The 17,472-nt window shown below is 38.3% G+C and overlaps 1 protein-coding gene across 1 annotated transcript in view; it reads left to right on the top strand.

Moving 5' to 3' along the window:
* The window catches only part of LANCL2 (LanC like glutathione S-transferase 2), a 52,129-nt gene that overhangs the window by 10,604 nt on the left and 24,053 nt on the right, over nt 1-17,472 (top strand). The window contains exon 2 of the mRNA XM_051983993.1: nt 16,625-16,742. Coding sequence (XP_051839953.1) covers nt 16,625-16,742 — 118 coding nt within the window. The remainder of the gene's footprint in view (nt 1-16,624; nt 16,743-17,472) is intronic.

Raw genomic sequence — 17,472 nt, 5'->3', positions numbered from 1 at the left:
GACTTGAAAATGGAAGACTCTATTTTGGTTCAGGTGCTTATTTTCAGCAAGTTTTGCTTTTTTGAGAAGTTGCTAATAGTGGCATGAGCTTTGCCATCTGCACCATACATTTTTGTGTGCCATAGGCTAAAAGTTGCCAAAGCCATCTGTTTCTGAGTAGTACCTGGAGCCTTTTGAATCAATCAAGATTTTAAATCTCTACTCTATTTTAGTTTAGAAAATGAATAGTAAAGATTGGATTGAAGGAAGAAGGCCTAATGAATTTCCAGGGATTTAATCCTTCATTTCTGAATTCTATAAGACAGGATGCCTCCTTCCCTCAAAGAGGGCAAACTAACTTTAATATGTAATCTTAATTTTTAACATGAATTTAATCTTATGGGTTTTATGCTTACTAAATTCTTATTCTTTGTTATCTATGACTTTTTTCTTCACTAGCCTCTTTCTCTTTCTAGAATCAGACATTAAATGTATAGTATTTATCCATCCCGCTCCCATTTTGAAATATAGAAAACATTTCTTGATTTCAATTACCTCTGTAGAATAAAGAATTTTGGATTAGATGATCTCTCAAATCCATTCCAGATCTCAATCTTATACAATCAGATTTGCAATCAAATGATATTTAGCCTACTGCTTTTTAAAGTATGATCTGAGGTTGACATCAAAGAGGAGAGGGACAAATGTACTTTTTTCTCTTCTTTGCAATGGTGACTCTGGGGACTATGATTGGGGACTATGGAGCATTTGCATATAGCATTAGACTCAGGAGATGCATTAGTGTTATTGTTTGAGCAGCTTTTCTCTGTCTCTGTCTCTCTCTTTCTTTTAACTTTTTGTTATGAGGGATGGCTGGATTTCTGGGAAAGGGAGTATAAATTGAGATTTGGAAGTGAAGGTGTCAGAAGAACAAAAGATATATCAGTAAAAAAAAAGTGTAATCTGGGAACCTTTAACTTCTTATGAACTCAGTTTGGAAAAATATTAAGAGTGGAGGAAACATTTTGAAGGAAAAGGGTCAACATTTGGTCTGTGCATAAGAGTGTCAAATATAAAGAATGGGATTGTCACAGTAATTACAAATACAAATTAACATTGTCAATATAGTAGAAGAGGAGAAGAAAACTAAATGTAAAAATTGAAAGGGACCAAAGTATATTTAATGAGACAGCCACAAAATAGTATTATTATAATTTAATGGGGTATCTTAAGTTCTTACAATAAAAGATGTTGTAGTCATTAAGATATTGTATAGCCATTTCCCTTTATAATTATATTCTCTCTCTTTATAGTTTCCTTGTAATAGTGAGAAAAAGAATGAGTTAGAAAATTATACATAAAAAAGGCATGGGTGGATAGGAAGATTAAAGTATTTTAGTATTTTAAAATGAAAAACCTTTTAATGCTTTATTCACACATTACTAATGTGGGGATTTAAATTATTCTACCTATAATAAAAGATACTGAGTCAGAGCTTTGGGCAAATGATGCTTTATTAAAGGGTCCATCATTTCCTCTACTGAAATGAATCTCAGATCTTCCACATGATCTGAGATGCCTCCTCCTTCCAGGATCCTCTTTTTATAGGTTTAATATCCAGACATTCATGAACAGCCATACCAAATGCAGAATAATTCTGTTAATTGACAGATGATGCATAAGCTAAAAAAGCAAATTAACATGTTAGCAGTGTCACAGGTTAGGTGAATAAAGGCATATCTCTTCACAAGATGGACAGTCTTCTCCTCAGATTGAGCAAGAGGAAATAGTACAAGCTATCACAGTCAGTGACCTAGATGATCATAAGATGGACATCTGCTTCTATTGGACAAGAGACTGGTCTGGAGGAACAAAAATATACTAGGGGACTTTCCATGTAATTATGATCTCTACTTCGCTGGACTTGGTGGAAGGCCGTTAATTAACTTCCAATAGTTAAGCAAGTGAACTTGGAATCTGAAGCTCTCTTCGTGTCTCTTTCATCTATTCCATCTTTCTCTCTCTCTCTCTCTCTCTCTCTCTCTCTCTCTCTCTCCCCCTCCCCTTGCTGTCTCTCTCTTGCTGTCTCTTACAGTCTGTCGCTCTCCTTCCCTCCCTCCCTTTGTCTCTCTGTCTTTCTTTTTCTCTCACACACACATTCTCTCTCTCTGGACCATCCATTTAGCTTCTCTGGATCCATTATTTCCATGCAATCTATCTAGATATCTAGCTATATAGCCTTCCTTTCTCTCCTGAGCTCCAGCCTGCATAAGCAAGCTTCTGCTGGTGATCTCTATGTGAATATCTCACAGGCATCTCAAAGTGAAAATTCTTCCCCATCTTTCTATTGACAAGGCACCTCCATCCTTCCAGTCACTCAGCCTCACAACTTTTTCTTGATGATTTGCTCTTCTCCTTGTCCTCTACATATCCAATCGGGGACCAAGTCTTGTTGAGCCTTCCTTTTCAATTTATCATAGAAGTTACTCTTCTGGCCATTCACTTGGCCACCTCCCTGTGGTGGACTTTGTCCCAAACTGTTTTAATAACCTCTTTAATTGGGTTCCTTACGTCCAGTCTTTCCTCATTTTTTACTTAGCCACCAGGTTCTACTGGGTGCTCAGCACCTCTGCGGTGAGGGCTTGTCAGCCCTTTTCAGGCCTGCTCATCCCGCTTTGGTGTCCTCCTCTCTCACCTCACCTGTGGCTCTAAGAAGCTTGCGCAGTGGCCACCCCCAGACTATCTTGGCAGCAGACTAAACCAGGTTGAGCAGAGCCCATAGGCCTGAAGCCCGTCAGCGAGTTAGAGGAAAGACTCCCCTGCCAGAATGGGCAAATGAGAACAGTTTGTTCCAATGGCCACGAAGCAGGCAGGCACTGAAGAGATCAAGGGCGTCTGGGCCATGGCCAGCCATCCTGACTTTTGTCCCTCCACTAGATTTTGATGAGTCTGGAAGAGTGAGGTCAGCGTCACTTGATCCAATTCACTCTCAAATCAAGACCTCACCCCATAGGATTATCGGTCGTCTTTGAAATGAAGGGTGAACCACATTTGGCTATTATTGTTCCTAAAACACAGATCTGACTATGGTACTCCTTCCTTTGAGAGCTTCAATGGCTCCCTCCTGACTAGAATCAAATGCAGACTCCTCTGTTTCTTATTAAAAGCCCATCACAATCTGACTTCTACCTATCTTTTCATATTAATTTTACATTACTGCTCCTCATGTACTCAGCCTTGTAGCTTGACCATCATATTTGCTCTTCTACCTCCATAATATTCCATCCCAATCCTCCATGCCTCCAGGCAACTAGGTGGTGCCATAAGATACAGTGCCCTGGTTCACAAAGACCAGTTCAAATCTAGCATCAGACACCTAAAAAGCTAAAAAGCTGTGAAAACATACACAAATCACTTAACCTCTGTCTCCCTTAGTTTCCTCAATTGTAAAATGGGAATACTGGCAATTCCTGCCCTCAGATTTGTTGAGAGGATGAAATGAGACAATATTTGTAAAGCACTTAGGCTCCTGGTTCATAATAGAAATATAGAAATACTTATTCCCTTCTGTCAGCATTTCCCTTTGTCCCCTTTGTTTTTGCACACAACCTATCTCTTGTGGTAGAAATATTACTTCTTACTCTTACCTCTTAGAATCTCTAGCTCCCTACTAAACTTGTGTTCCCTTCCCACCAGCATTTCCTCTTCCCTGAAGTCACTTTGTCTATATTTTATTATGTCCATTATTTATCTGCCATGGATTATAATTTTTTAAAGGGAAAGTTGTAGAGGGCAGGAACTCTGAAAAGATATATTTAAGGCTCAGTCAAATTAACACTGGGTATTGAAAAGGCAAATCTTTTCATATCCTCCTTATCTAGAGGGATAGAATAGAAACAATCCTTAATGTCTGTAACCCAAAAAGGCCATTCTCTAGGCAATTGAGTAGGAGATGGAAGTCCAGGCTGAAGAGTTCCCACTCTCACCTGTTCCCATTCAGTGGAAAACTGATACACCAGTGGCCCTTAGCAAGTGATAACATTCAGGCCTTATTAGATATAGGACAGGAGCAACTTGACCAGAGACACTTATAACCTTCTCTAAGTCCTTGGAATTCCCCTGTATTTGTTGTAAAAAAGAAATCTGGAAAATGGAGACTGTCGACTGATTTAAGAAAAGTATATGAACAGATGGAAACTATGGAACTCTTCAGCTTAGACTTCCATCTCCAACTCAGTTTCCTAGCCCACTGTTTTCACTTTGTTGTGTTTTGGGGTTTTGTGGCTTTTTTCTTTTCCCCGTTTCTTATTTCACAACATAAGTAATGTGGAAATATGTTTAACGTGATTGTACATGGATCATCTACATCAGATGATGTGAGTGGGGAGGGATGGGAGGGATAAAATTTGGAATTATAAATCTTATAAAAATAAATGTTGAAAGTTATCTTTACATGTAATTGGGAATAATACAATACTATTTACAAGGAAGAAAGGGAGGAAGAAAGGAAGGAAGGAAAAAGGGGAGGAAGAATAATTTTGGTTGATGAATGATGAGATCTAAAGTCAAACTCTAGAGATTTAAGAGGAAAATGAGAGGAAAGAAGGGGAGCCACTTTTTGTAGTAAGTCTTCTCAAGATTAGCTATAAGAGAGAAGAGCTATAGGATGATAGCTAACAGGGATGGATCGATCAAGTAAGAGTTTGTTTCTTTTTGAGGTTAACATAGACTTAAGTATGTTTGTAGGTTGTAAAGAAGCAGCCAATAGAAGGGAGAAGTCGAAGCTAAGTGACAGAAAGGCCCATCTGCTGGAGAAAAGGGGATGAAATGGGATCCTTTTTTTTTTTTTTTTTTTTTTTTTTTTTTGCCTTAGTAGGTTTAAGAGCAACCTCATTATGTGAAAACAAAGATATAGAAAAAGATGTTACAGAAGCATCTGGGCCAGTAGTATCAGATATGTGACTTATAACATTCCCTAATGATGCTGGAAACAAATTGAAATGTAATTGTGAAATATTTAACAAAATAAATAAAAAATTAATAAAACGGATAAATTTCATTTTAAAACTAAATCAACATGTGGCCGACAGGACTCCTTTTGCATGATTTTATAGCCTCTGTTTCTATTTGAATTGGATACCAATGATCTGAGTGATATGAAGTGGGGGGGGGGTTGGATCAGAAATGTTAATGAATGGTCTTAAATTTTTCAGCAAAATATAAGGCAAAGTTCTGAGTTGATGACGAGGTGAGAGAAGGGGGTGCCAGGGAAATTTTGAAAAGGGATGAAAAGATTTGAAAAAGCCATTGTGTAATTAGGGAGATATAAAAGGATTGCTTTGTAGTAGTGAGGATCCAGTTGAGGTTATGTAACATGAATTTGTCCTAGCCTGGTTTAGTGATTTTCTCTGGTTTTATTCATCTGGTTGTGTGTAGGAGTTAAGGCAGAAGATGATGGGAATTATACAAGACTGATGGGCACTCCCTCACTTTCCACTTATCCAGTATCACAAAAGGAACTGCCATAAATGTTTTTTTGTACAAATAAGTCCCTTTCCCATTGTAATACAGACATGTATTGCTGAGTCAAAGGGCATGTACAGTTTTATATCCCTTTGGGCATAGTTCCAAATCATCCTCCAGAATGGTTAGACTAGTTCACAACTCCACCAATAGTGCATCAGTGTCCCATTTTTTTTTTAATACCCTCTCTACCATTTGTCATTTTCCTTTCTGCTCCTAGTTTTACTTATTCAATGGTGAGGTTTTTTTTTTAATTTTTAAGTTCTATTCATCTCTCCTTTAATTTTCAGGATTGTTATTATGCTGTTTAATTGGGGATTTTTAATTTGTTATTTTTCTAATTTTTTAGTTGCATGTCCAATTTATTCATCTGTGCTTTCTTTTATTAATGTATACTTTTAGAAATATAAATTTTCCCCTAAGTACATTCTCATTAATGAAATTATTGATTTTTCTATTATTTGTTCTTTGACTTACCCATTCTATAGAATTAGATTATTTAGTTTTCAATTAGCTTTTAATGCACAAAAACTGACGATCCTTTTTTAGTCATATTACTCAGAAATCCCTAATTAGAATAACTTGAAAAATATCATGACAATAAATGATGTTCTTCAGTAGGCTTCAGTGATGGATCCCCTAGTGTCTATTGACTTCCTAGCCACCCCTACACCTTCTTCAGTTTAGACTTATCTATTTGAGAAGGAAGGGAAGAGAAATTAATGGAGAAGAATCACCAAATCTTTAATGTATCTTAAATCCCAGATATATTCAGCTTGATCCTTGGGACCCTTGTTGACCCTAATTTGTGTCTTGATACAAGGATTAGAAACCAAAACTCTAAAACAGCATTTTGCCCTTATTTTTTTTCTTTCTAAAAATCTGGAAAATCTGGTTGGCTGCTAACTATTTGGGCTGATTCTTCAATGCATAAATATGGGAAACTTTATGTTCAGAACAAATTACCCCAAATCTCATATCCACTTCTTATAAATGGAAGGGTTTTCATTTTTCAATTAAAGGGGGCAAAATGTTCAGTACTGAATTGAGATTGGATGGAATCTAATCTATTTTGATGACTCGGAAATTACTTTGAGTTTGCTTAATTATTTTGAGGATTGTTTATTAAAGCATAAGACTGACTATGTTATTCTACTTCTCAGTAAACTCCAGTAAACTTAGCTCCTTTCTGAATGTAACATTCTACTTTTGTATTTAGACAACAAAGTTATTCTTCTACAATGTTCATTTGACATTTTTATTTAAAATTCCTCTGGTTAGTGCTGGAAGATCTTCTACATCTGTATATAACTTACCTTCCAGCCCTCTTCTACACAGGATCTCTGTCATCTTGGTTCAGCCTTAAATTTTAGTACTAAAACTGCACTGAGATTTTGGGGATCCCAGGTTCATCACTCCCCCGTGTGTGGATACATTATACTCTGGCCAAAATGGGCCTCTTCTTGTTCTTCCAATATGGCCCATGTCTTGGCTCTCTCCTTTTCTAGAATGCATCACCTCTTAAAATTCTTTCTTTCTTTCTAGATTCAGCTAAAAGTGCCACTTTGTGCATGAAGCCTTCCCTGATACCATATCTGGTAGTGGTTTTCCTCTTTACCTAAATTTTTTTTCTGTCTTTTTAGTACATACCTATTTTAATGCAGATTTGTCTTCCTAGGTAGAATGTGGGATAGCAGAAACCATTTTGTTATACTTTTGTTATATCTTTTGTCCCCCATGTCTAATAGCATCACTCTCCCATTAAAAAGTGCTTAGTAAGTCTTATTAGTTGACCACTTGATTGGTTGTAGTGCCTTGGGATTCTATTATTACCATCAGCTATGATTATCTTAGAGGTATATAGAAATCCCAATTAATATTTTGCTTGTTGACAAGAAACCCACATTTATATAGTTTGAAGTTTTAAAAGTGCCTAAGCAGGGGGCTTATCCTCACCATTTGACAGATGGGAAAGCTGAGACCCAAAGAAGTTAAAAGCCTTGGCTTGAACTATGTAGCTCATAAAAGTCTGACTGGGTCTCTGAAACCAAAGCTGTCACTCACGCCAGTTTTAGGGCCAAATAAGAGAGCTCACTCCATCTATGGTTTTGTTGACAAAACCTTAGAATCTTCCCTTTTATTTTGCAGATGAAAGCAGAATTATTTCTAAGTAAGATAGACCTTATTTAAATGGGTTTCACAGAGTGATAAGTCTAGAACCAGAATTAGTGATTATCTACCCAAAGTCCAGCGATTTAGATAATTTGCTCCTAATGACACAGTTGGAGTCTGAGCTCAGCTCTCCTTCCATCACACCCTCTGCTTTTGTCAAGGACTCTTTCTGAAGCCCCTTATCTTTTAAATGTAGTAAGAGAAACAGAATAATCAGAGAAAATTTTTCTAGTATCGCTGAATATTTGTTTTACTGCAGTTTAGCCAGCCTTAGCAGTAAATTTTTAAAACATTTATTAATTTGAAAGACAAGCCAATTGCACGAGCATGAGGCGTGTATAGGTGCCCACTGGGTGGGAAGTGCCCTGGGTGTTAGAATCTTATTTTCAAAATAACTCTCAGTTTGATTAATTTCTCACCATCTAGATTGTTTATTGCAATTGCTTGCCAATAGGAACACTTTGACTTGCTACCCATAATCTTGGCAGGATCAGTGTAATGAGTTGTTATTGGAAGCATTTGATCTTAAGATGCTGCCTTCTATTGTCTGCTCTTTGCTTATTAAAAGGTTATATTTTCAATCTCATGAATTTGCTTTTAGGACACTTTAGAGCATATAAGCACAGCTGACTTTCTTGTTCATGCTTAGAAATTTAATTCTAACATCTTCATTTAAGAGAAAATATAGAGAGAATATTTGTATAATTAATCAATATACTATTGCTATGGTGAATGTTTTACTATTAACTAAGCCTTCAGCCACCTATTTTATTTTGTTTACCATTATAGAAAGAAAATATGGTGAAGAGGCCAAAGGAAAGTAGATGAGGGGACCTTGAAAAATAGTGTCGTTTCCCACTTTATATTAGAGAAGAAAGGAAACTGATGGCAGTAATAGTTATATAAATTTTATAGAAGCTAAAAGCTACTTAGCTTCTGTGTTGACTTGCTTTAAGAGAAGTGTTAACACCCTTTCAGTTCTCTAGAGCACTGGGTTTCTTTTTTAAATCTATTTTGGAGCGAGGGGGTGAACATATGTTCAGAAAAGCTCAGTGCCAATAGAGTGTTGGTTTTTTGGTTTTCTTTTTTTTTTCATAAGTTGAAGTGAAAGCCACTTGAATTCTGAAAATCATTCAAGCAAGATACTCTTAGCAGCCTTTCCAAATACATATCGGGCAGGTGTAGCCATGGCTTTCTGAGTGTTAAATGAAAGCACTGGAAAGTATTTCTTTTAAGTTAAATGCTCTTTATGGAGCCTAGAAAAAACGAGTTTTATGCATTCCTCTTTATCCCTCTTAGAGACAATAACTATGTCAACTAGGTTATAATATAGAATAAATAATTTGAGTATGTATAAATATTTATACAAAGGATGCTTATATTTTTATGTTATTTAAGGCAAGTTTTTCATGTTCTTCAAGAGCTGAATATATCCAAAACCTAGCCAGTCACCAACATATCTTACATGGAATCTGCTTTCATATGCTTTGTCTTTTCTAAAGATAAAATTGACTATTCTTGAGAATAGAAATTTTAGCCTTTAGAATTTCTTTTGTTTTCTTTATAACATCAAATTGAGTGCTAAGACATAGTAGGTGTGTATTTAATGCTTTTTGCACTGACGTGTATGACAAATTCAACTTTTTTTCCTTCTTAGTAGTATTAAACACCTTTCCTAGACTTCCATTCATGAAATGTAGCAAATTTGTTTATTCCCCTGAGACTTTGCTTGATTTGTTGATCTAGTACTAGATTTGCATATGTCTGTCTCCTATTTCTCTTATGTGCATATTCTCATAATCCAGTGTCATATGTTTAGATACCTGCATGTACAAAGTACCGCTTATCTTGTGAATATTCTACACGTGTGCTGGCTATTTGCTCTCACCATTTGGTTTATTCCTCCCTTTAAATGGCAAGCTTCTTCTCAGAACCATCCCGTGGCTACAGCACTTAGAGTAGTATATATACATCAAGGATGTCAGCTGACTATCTGTGGTGACAGTAATGATAAAGAAAATGCTATGATTCTGGGAGCATCAAATGAGAGCACAGTCACAGAGCGTTTAACACTTGGCGCACAGTCTCGTTGTTGTGCTTTTCCTCTAGGGCCTCCCCTTTGGTCCTCACAGGAGGGCTGGGACCAGCCCGTGCTGCAGGAGTGCCTGTCTGGAGCTGTGAGGGCCAGGGAGAGCCTGCAGCTGGTCCCTGCAGCTGGTCACTGCAGCTAGCCGGGCTAGAGGGAGGGCAACATCCCCCAGCTGACAGGGGCTTTGTTCCGAGGGGGAGCCCAGAGAGGCTGAGAGATTGTGGGAACTGAAGCTCAGCATTCCTTGCCTCGCCCCCCAACTGTTTGCCTTTTTCTTTAGCCCTTTGACTTTCAGGGTGACCATGGGATGGTCAGAGAAGAACGTTCTCATAGCATTGGATGTTTCTTTGATCCTGATGTCATCCAGCCATATAAGTGAGCACGGTGTTCCCTTATTGTTTTAAAATCGCATCAAGTGATTGACCAATCATTGGGCATTTGCAGAGCACCGACGGGTATGACCCCCAGAGCTGGGGTGCTCTGAACGCCGGGCTCAGTGCCCAGCACGGAGAGGACTTGTGGATCCGGGTTGCACCGAGCCCTCCAGCAGGGCAGACTGGTTAATGGCTTACACTTGGGATCGGGAGGATACCTCGGACACGTGCTGCTGTCACACTCACCCCCCCAGGGCTGTGTGGGGCCTTGCTTTAGTTCTGAAAGAATGGCTGTGCCTTTTGCCATGGCCAGCAAAGTTTGGTGGTGATTGTGCATCCCTCAGAGCCAAACCCCACTTCTAAGGCCGCAGCACCCTGCTGGGTGTTGTCCAGCCAGTGACCATTTGTATGTTTCCTGTGGCCCTGGGTGGTAACATTTGATTACACTGGGTTGGGAAAACCAGAAAGGCAGCCGGTGCTAAGAGACCTGTGAAACCCTGAGCAGATTGCCTCAGCCTTAAAAATAGGGATGGGCACTAGGCCTGGTCAGTCTGGGAAGGAGCCAGCACATGGCCGGGCCCAAGTCCTTACTGTGCAGAAGCCATCATAAAACCCTATTGTCTAGTTGAGGTGATTTAGCCTAAGAGCAGAGCTTATTAATTAATTAATGAATTAAGAGGATACTTTGTCCTAGTTTAGAAAGAAAGCTTCATTAAATGCTTTGATGAGAAGGATGAATTAGCATATCTATATTTACTGTATCTGGTTCAACACATCCCACACAAAGCACAAACTGCTTTCACACATCGCAGAGCTTATCTGCCGATAGGTCAATTGATGATGTACAATTTAGCTTTTAAGAAATTAAAATATTACTAACCTGAGTTGAATAGATATAAAATTACATTTGGATCCAAACCTGTGAGACATGAGAGTATGAATGTATCACAAATACAGAAGAACCATCTCGTTTTCATTTAAAAGTTTATCACTTTTTGGAATCAATTTTGAAACATTTGGTAACTTTACAGTAAATCTTAAGGTTTCTAACCACCGACAGTACTGCCACATTCCTGGAAACTGGATAGCTCCTCATACCTGCCATCTGGGCTGTTTATGTGATATAGACACTGGCCAAACAGGCTCTACCCACAAGAAAAGACCCATAGCAGTGACAGTGCTAAGCTTCCTAGCAGCGTTAGTCTTTATCCATTGGCTCCTGGGGGCAGAAAGATGTTTATTTAGCTGTTCTACGAGAACACATTCCTGACAGGTACACACACACACACACACACACACACACACACATACACACACACATCCATTTTTAAAAATGTCCTTTTGAGCTTTAAATATTTGGATAACTGCTTCTTGTATTAAGTATCGTTTTTTAACTTCATTGACAAGTCTAATTTTGTCAAAATTCTATCGTATTTCTTAAACTTATCTCTAAATCATAGGCCCAAAATATTAAAAACCAGTTCATATAAATATGTAATTTATAAAAACTCTTTAAGTATTTTTATGACCATTTGAAATGACTAGTTTTCTAATATTCAGTCCTAAATTACAAGGTTTCTTTCCATAAAGTAAGATTCCATTGCAGAAGTTGCTTGAGACTGAAGAGATGAAGTAATTTGGGCTCCTCCACCTTTCCTAGCAAGTATCAGGGAATGACCTTGAACTCAGATCTACCTTGCTCCAAGCCCAGAACCCATCTGAGTAGGACGCTCCATGTGTGGAACTACCCTTTGCTGGGATCTGTCATTTATAGTTTTAGAGAACTGTCTTGAGCATGGAGAGACTAGATGACTGGTCCCTGGCCACCCAGCTAGAGCAGGTAAGAGACATGATAGGTGCCCTGGTCTAATGGCAGCCTTTAATGCACTATGCCATGCTTAGGCTCTGGTTAATAGATATACATGTTAAATAGTAACTTTAAAAGATGCCTTTTCCCATTAATTTTGAAGGTACTATGTAATCATTATATGTTTTTTAAAATAGTTATTCATCTTTTTAAGAACAGCATATATAATGTGTGTGTGTTTGTATTCTCTCTGAACCAAACTAAATGTTTGCATCTATCAAATTTATAATTAACTAGAAAAGGTCTGATTTTTTAGAATTGATAAGTTGCTGAAGTTGAAATTTATATTTGCAAGTATAAGTAATATTTTATTAATAATTTGATTTAAATATTTAGATTAGTTTTTTAGATCTTATTAATAATACTGCTTCATGGATGAAGTAATAAATTCCAGATATTACTAGGCAGGGGGACTAATTAGAAAGCTATTGCAGTACTCCAGGTGAGGAGTGATGAGTGACTATATGAGTAGAAAGAAGGGGGCATTACTTGAGATATTGTAAAGGTAGAAATAAGAGTATTTTACAATATATGGTGAGTGAGGAGTTTTATTTTAATATGTAGGTTGTGGGAGGAGTTGAGGATGACACTGAGATTGCAGCTTGGTAGGTTCCCTTGATAATAACAATGAAATTGGGAAGAAGAAGGGAAGTGGTTTGGAGGGGAATAATGAGTTCTGTTTTAGACCCATTAAACATGAGATACTTATGTAACATCCCATTTGAGATATCCAAAAGGACTGCATGATACTGTGTTAATCCTTTAAGGTATGGATAAAAATGAAAACGGTCCTCAAACTCAAGTAACTTACAGTTTATTGGTAGGTAAATGTTCTGTACAGCTAAGTGAATACAAAAGGGGTATGTGTCTATGTATGTGTACTTGTAGATATACACATGGAAACCAAGTCAGCGCAAGGAAAAGTTCTCACAGAATGCTCAGGAAAGGCCTCAGAAAGGGGCATTTTTGCTGATTCATGCTTACAAAAAATGAGAAACACACAGGAGTGGGAAATAGTGCTTTGTTTGAAACCAGCCAAGAATTTGCTAGCAATGAGTAATCATGGAGCGTTGGCAGTTTTATAGACACCTCGAGTTTATTCCATAGTTTTATCAATACTGAATCTCAGGGAGGAAGACCCTGCACTAACTAGTTCTGCATTGAGTAATAGTTGCTAGACACCTCACTTTACAATAAATGATACAGGTCTTGCTAATTATTTGGATGTGACTGAATGAGGCAGCTGGGTGGCCCAATGGATAGAGCTGTAGGCCTGGAGTTAGGGAGAATTGAATTCAAATCTGGCTTCAGACACTCACCAGCTGTATAATGATGAGCACATCTCTTATCTATCCTTTTTGCCTTAATCCACTGGAGAAGATGACAAACTACTCCAGTATCTTTGCCAGGAAAATCCCACGGATGGTGTAGTCCACGGGGTCACAGAGAGTTAACATGTAAAAGGCTCAAAAATAACAACAAAGGTTGTTATTGCCCCCAAAGATGTGAGAATACACAAAATCTACTGTTTTTTTCTTCTGCAGGATAAGACTACAATTCTTTGGATTCTTATTCACGCTGAGTACGAGTCCATACCTCATTGTTAGAGATTGAAAAGTATGGGGAAAGAGAAATGCTGTGAGGGTCTGTTTTTCCATTTGAGTTAATGAAAAATAAGATTTTTCTTTGCCTTAGATTTCTCCTCAAGCACTGTGTAGAAAGAATATGGTGTCACATTCTGAAAACATGGGAGAGGTGTGACATTACTTTTTTTTTTTTTTGAGATAGTTGGGTTTAAGTGACTTGCTCAGGCTCACTCAGCCAGTAAGTGTTAAGTTTGTGAGATCAGATTTAAACTCAGCTCCTCCTGACTCTAGGGTTAGTGCTCTATCCACTGAGCTGTCTAGTTGCCCCTGGCTTATTACTTAAAATTTCATAGCGATAAGAGAGGAAAAAAACCCCAACTCTGTCACAATGCTAATAATATCAGCTATCATGAAAAATAATGTGAGTGCAAAAATGAAATCTTCCTATAAACATCTATTACATGCTATTTGGAATAATAGATGCAATTATAACAGACTGGAGCACTGTGAGGAGTTTATCCACAAGCCATTAGTGTTCATCCTAATATATGCTTGCTTTATAACACATGTGGGCCTCCTTGTTTGTGCAAATTGCCTCGCTTGGAGAAGAAAAGCATTTTCCTTCCAACTGCAATGTAATCACTATAAATAAGTCTCAAAACGAGGGACACTAAGGCATCTTGTAAATATGGCTGTTCTCCCTGTGCCTTGTGGTTTCTGGGCTTTTCCCCCTTGTTGGGGGTTGAATAAAGTTGTAAATCCTTTTGCAGATTTATATGGTAAGATATAAAACAAATAAATCAAAGAAAATAGTGGCTTGATAGGAAAGAAGGAGGAGGAGATTTTTTAAAATGTTTTTTTAAAAGAATAGCTTGCCCCCAAAGTGAGGTACTTAGCAATTATTACTCTATAAAGAACTAGTTAGTGCAAGGTCTTCTTCCTATCGATGAAACCATGGAATAAACTTGAGGTGTCTGTAAAACTACCAATGATCAGTATGTTTCTGGGCAATTTTAAACCTTTGAATGACTTTTTTGCTGTGTAGCATCATTACAGTAAAGTTTACACGTTTGTGTATTTGGTATTGGGAGGATGCTACTTTTTGTTTGAGCCACTTGAGAAAAGGAATTTAGATGCTGACGGCCAGCTTACTGTCCTTTGGGCAAGTGATAAGCACAAAAAAGAGAAGAAATTGTTTAGAACCCTGACTCAGTTAAGAAGCCACATGGTTTCAGCAGGAGGCTCTGGGATGCTTACTGGGGCATAGTTTAAACTCAAATCAAGATCAGCCTTAAAAACATCTGCATCTGAGTCTTTAAAGATGTAGGAAGGGTGTGGTAGTGCTAGTGGAATGGAAAGTGCAAAGAATTGCGCAGCTGTAAAGTTATTGCAGTGTTTGAATTAAACATTAAATTTAAATTTTTAATTACATTTAAAAATATTAATTAAACTCTTATTATGTGTCAAGCACTGTGCTAAGTGTTGGGGACACAAATTTAAACACAAAGAACTCACATTCTGACAGGAATACAACTCATAAAAGAGGGTTTGGCCTTGGGGCAGTCGGGATACAGAGGCAAAGCCAACGGTAATAGATAGAGTGCCAGGCCCCAAATCAAGGAGACCTTGAGTTCATATTTAACCTCTGATACTTGGGAGCAGTTTAACCCTGGTCACGTCACTTAACCTGTTTCCCTTAATTTCCTCATTTGTAAAATGGAACTACTAATGGCATCTAATGGCCCAGGGTTATAGTGAGGATAAAATGAGATAATATGTTTAAAATAATCCCTGATACATATTAGTTACTATTACTATTAGTGTTGTGTCCATTGATGAAACCATATCCTTTGAAGTAGTTGATGTTCCCAAGGAAGCCGCCCTTTTCAGTGTCTCTCATTTCATTATCACAAGATGGGCTCCCCACATGTTTCTAAGAGGCTGTGCTGGAAGCAGGCTCTTCTTGTGGAGGGCTGGGGGCAGGCTCTGCCGTTCCTGGAGCTCTGATTTGCCCTGGATGGAGATGGGTTAGTAGTTGGTGCTGGTGATAACAGATGGGATAGGCCCTTTCTCCACCGGGATGGACTCCTGGGCTCAGGGCCACCATCCTGCCATCAGATTGCCTGGTCGGTTCTGCCAGGCCCCTGTTGGGGCAGTGATGGACATGGCAAGCTTCCTACCCCTAGAGAAGAGCAGGTCTCAGGGCCAATGGCCTGGGGGACACTTGATTCATTTATGGGACTGCACAGAGAGATCCTGACATTTGCCCAACAAAATTATCTATCTCCTAGGATTGTTAAGAAACCCAAATAAGATTTGACACTTCCCACCTTCCCCACTGTCTTCCTCTGGGACACAGGACTTGAATAGGTGAATCTCAGACCGCTTTTAGCCTTCTCTATATCACCCACTCCCCCTACCCCCCACTGAGCATTTGTCTAAGGGGCCCTCATGAGAACGGAACCTTGCTGGGGGCCAGGTCAGTCTTGTCTGTCTGCCTTGGTTTCAGCCAAGTGCGTAGCACAGAGGAAGCTCCTAAGTTATCTAACTGGTTAGCCATCAGCTGTGTGAGCAGGCTTTGCAAGGCTCTATTTTCTGTTTCATAGATGAGCAAACTCTAATAGGGAGAAGCATCAAACAAGAGGTCAAAATTTCCACCAAGTCTCAGCTCTGCTCCTAAGTTACCAACTTTGGGACAGGAAAACTAATCTGGTATCACTGGGTCTCACCTTTAAATCAAGAGGTTGTACTAGATGACTTTAAGGTTCCTGGCAGTGCCAAGGATCAGGGATCTATAAAGATCATTCAGAAACTAGAAAGGACTGGCTCACTGTCCCATGGTTGGTGAGACCAATTTAGGTCTTAGAATTTAGGTTTTCTGACTCATTTAAAAGTTAATGGAGGGGGAAAGGGCAGTTGTTTTTATTGGTGATCTAGAATAAATAGCTTCTATGTTCTTTTTAGCCAAAAAAAAATAGTTCTAAAATTTTCTCACTACATAACCCTTCCCTCGGCTTTTTGCTTGGGTATTCAGATCATTTCCAGTTTTTCAAAGAGGATTCAAGCTAAAATCAAGGACCTGCTGCAGCAGATGGAGGAAGGCCTGAAGACAGCTGATCCTCATGATTGTTCTGCATACACTGGCTGGACAGGTAGGCCTGGAGCTCCTTTGGGGATCTCTTGGATTGTATTCCTCTTGCAGGACCTCCAGTCTTTCTCCTTTTAAAATAACTAAGTATTTATTTGTAAATAAGAGTTTGGGATAATAAGCCCTTGTTATATCTCAAGATGCCAAAGAAATGGAAGTTGTTATTACTTTGAACTGATTCTTTACTGCTCTTTTTTTTTGAGTAGGTAATCAACATTTGAACTTTTTCATTAAAAAAAAATCTTGTTTGATTGAACTTTTAGCTCTGCCAATGCTAATTGCCCTTGGAGATGTTGTATAAGTATATTGTAGTAGCCATGGTATAATCTCTGATCTGAGGCAAAGTGAGACCTGAGTTAGAGTTCTGGCTGTCATTTATTACCACCTCAGTCTACTATACCTTTTACATACATTTTTACTGCCTTGTGCCTCAATTTTTTCATCTATCAAGTGGGGATAACAATACTTGTAATACTGTTTCCCTCTCATCAAGTTTTAATGAGTATCAAATGAGATAATATCTGTGAGGTCACTTTGTGTCCATGAATGTGAGTTGTTAGAAACAGTAATAACTATCTTAACTTGGTTTTTGCCCTACCCCAGTCTTTGTGGCTCATTATGATCAAGTGGGTTTTTTGATGATTAAGCAATCAGCTACTCTTAATATGCCCATCCAGACTAGTTTAGAAGTGAATGAAATACTGGGCCCATCTTTTGAAAACAAGAAATTTTAA

The sequence above is a fragment of the Antechinus flavipes genome, chromosome 1, assembly GCF_016432865.1.
Source record: "Antechinus flavipes isolate AdamAnt ecotype Samford, QLD, Australia chromosome 1, AdamAnt_v2, whole genome shotgun sequence".
Taxonomy (NCBI): Eukaryota; Metazoa; Chordata; class Mammalia; order Dasyuromorphia; family Dasyuridae; genus Antechinus; species Antechinus flavipes.
The sequence above is the reverse complement of the archived record's forward strand: the minus strand, read 5'-3'. Positions and strand labels throughout refer to the sequence as shown.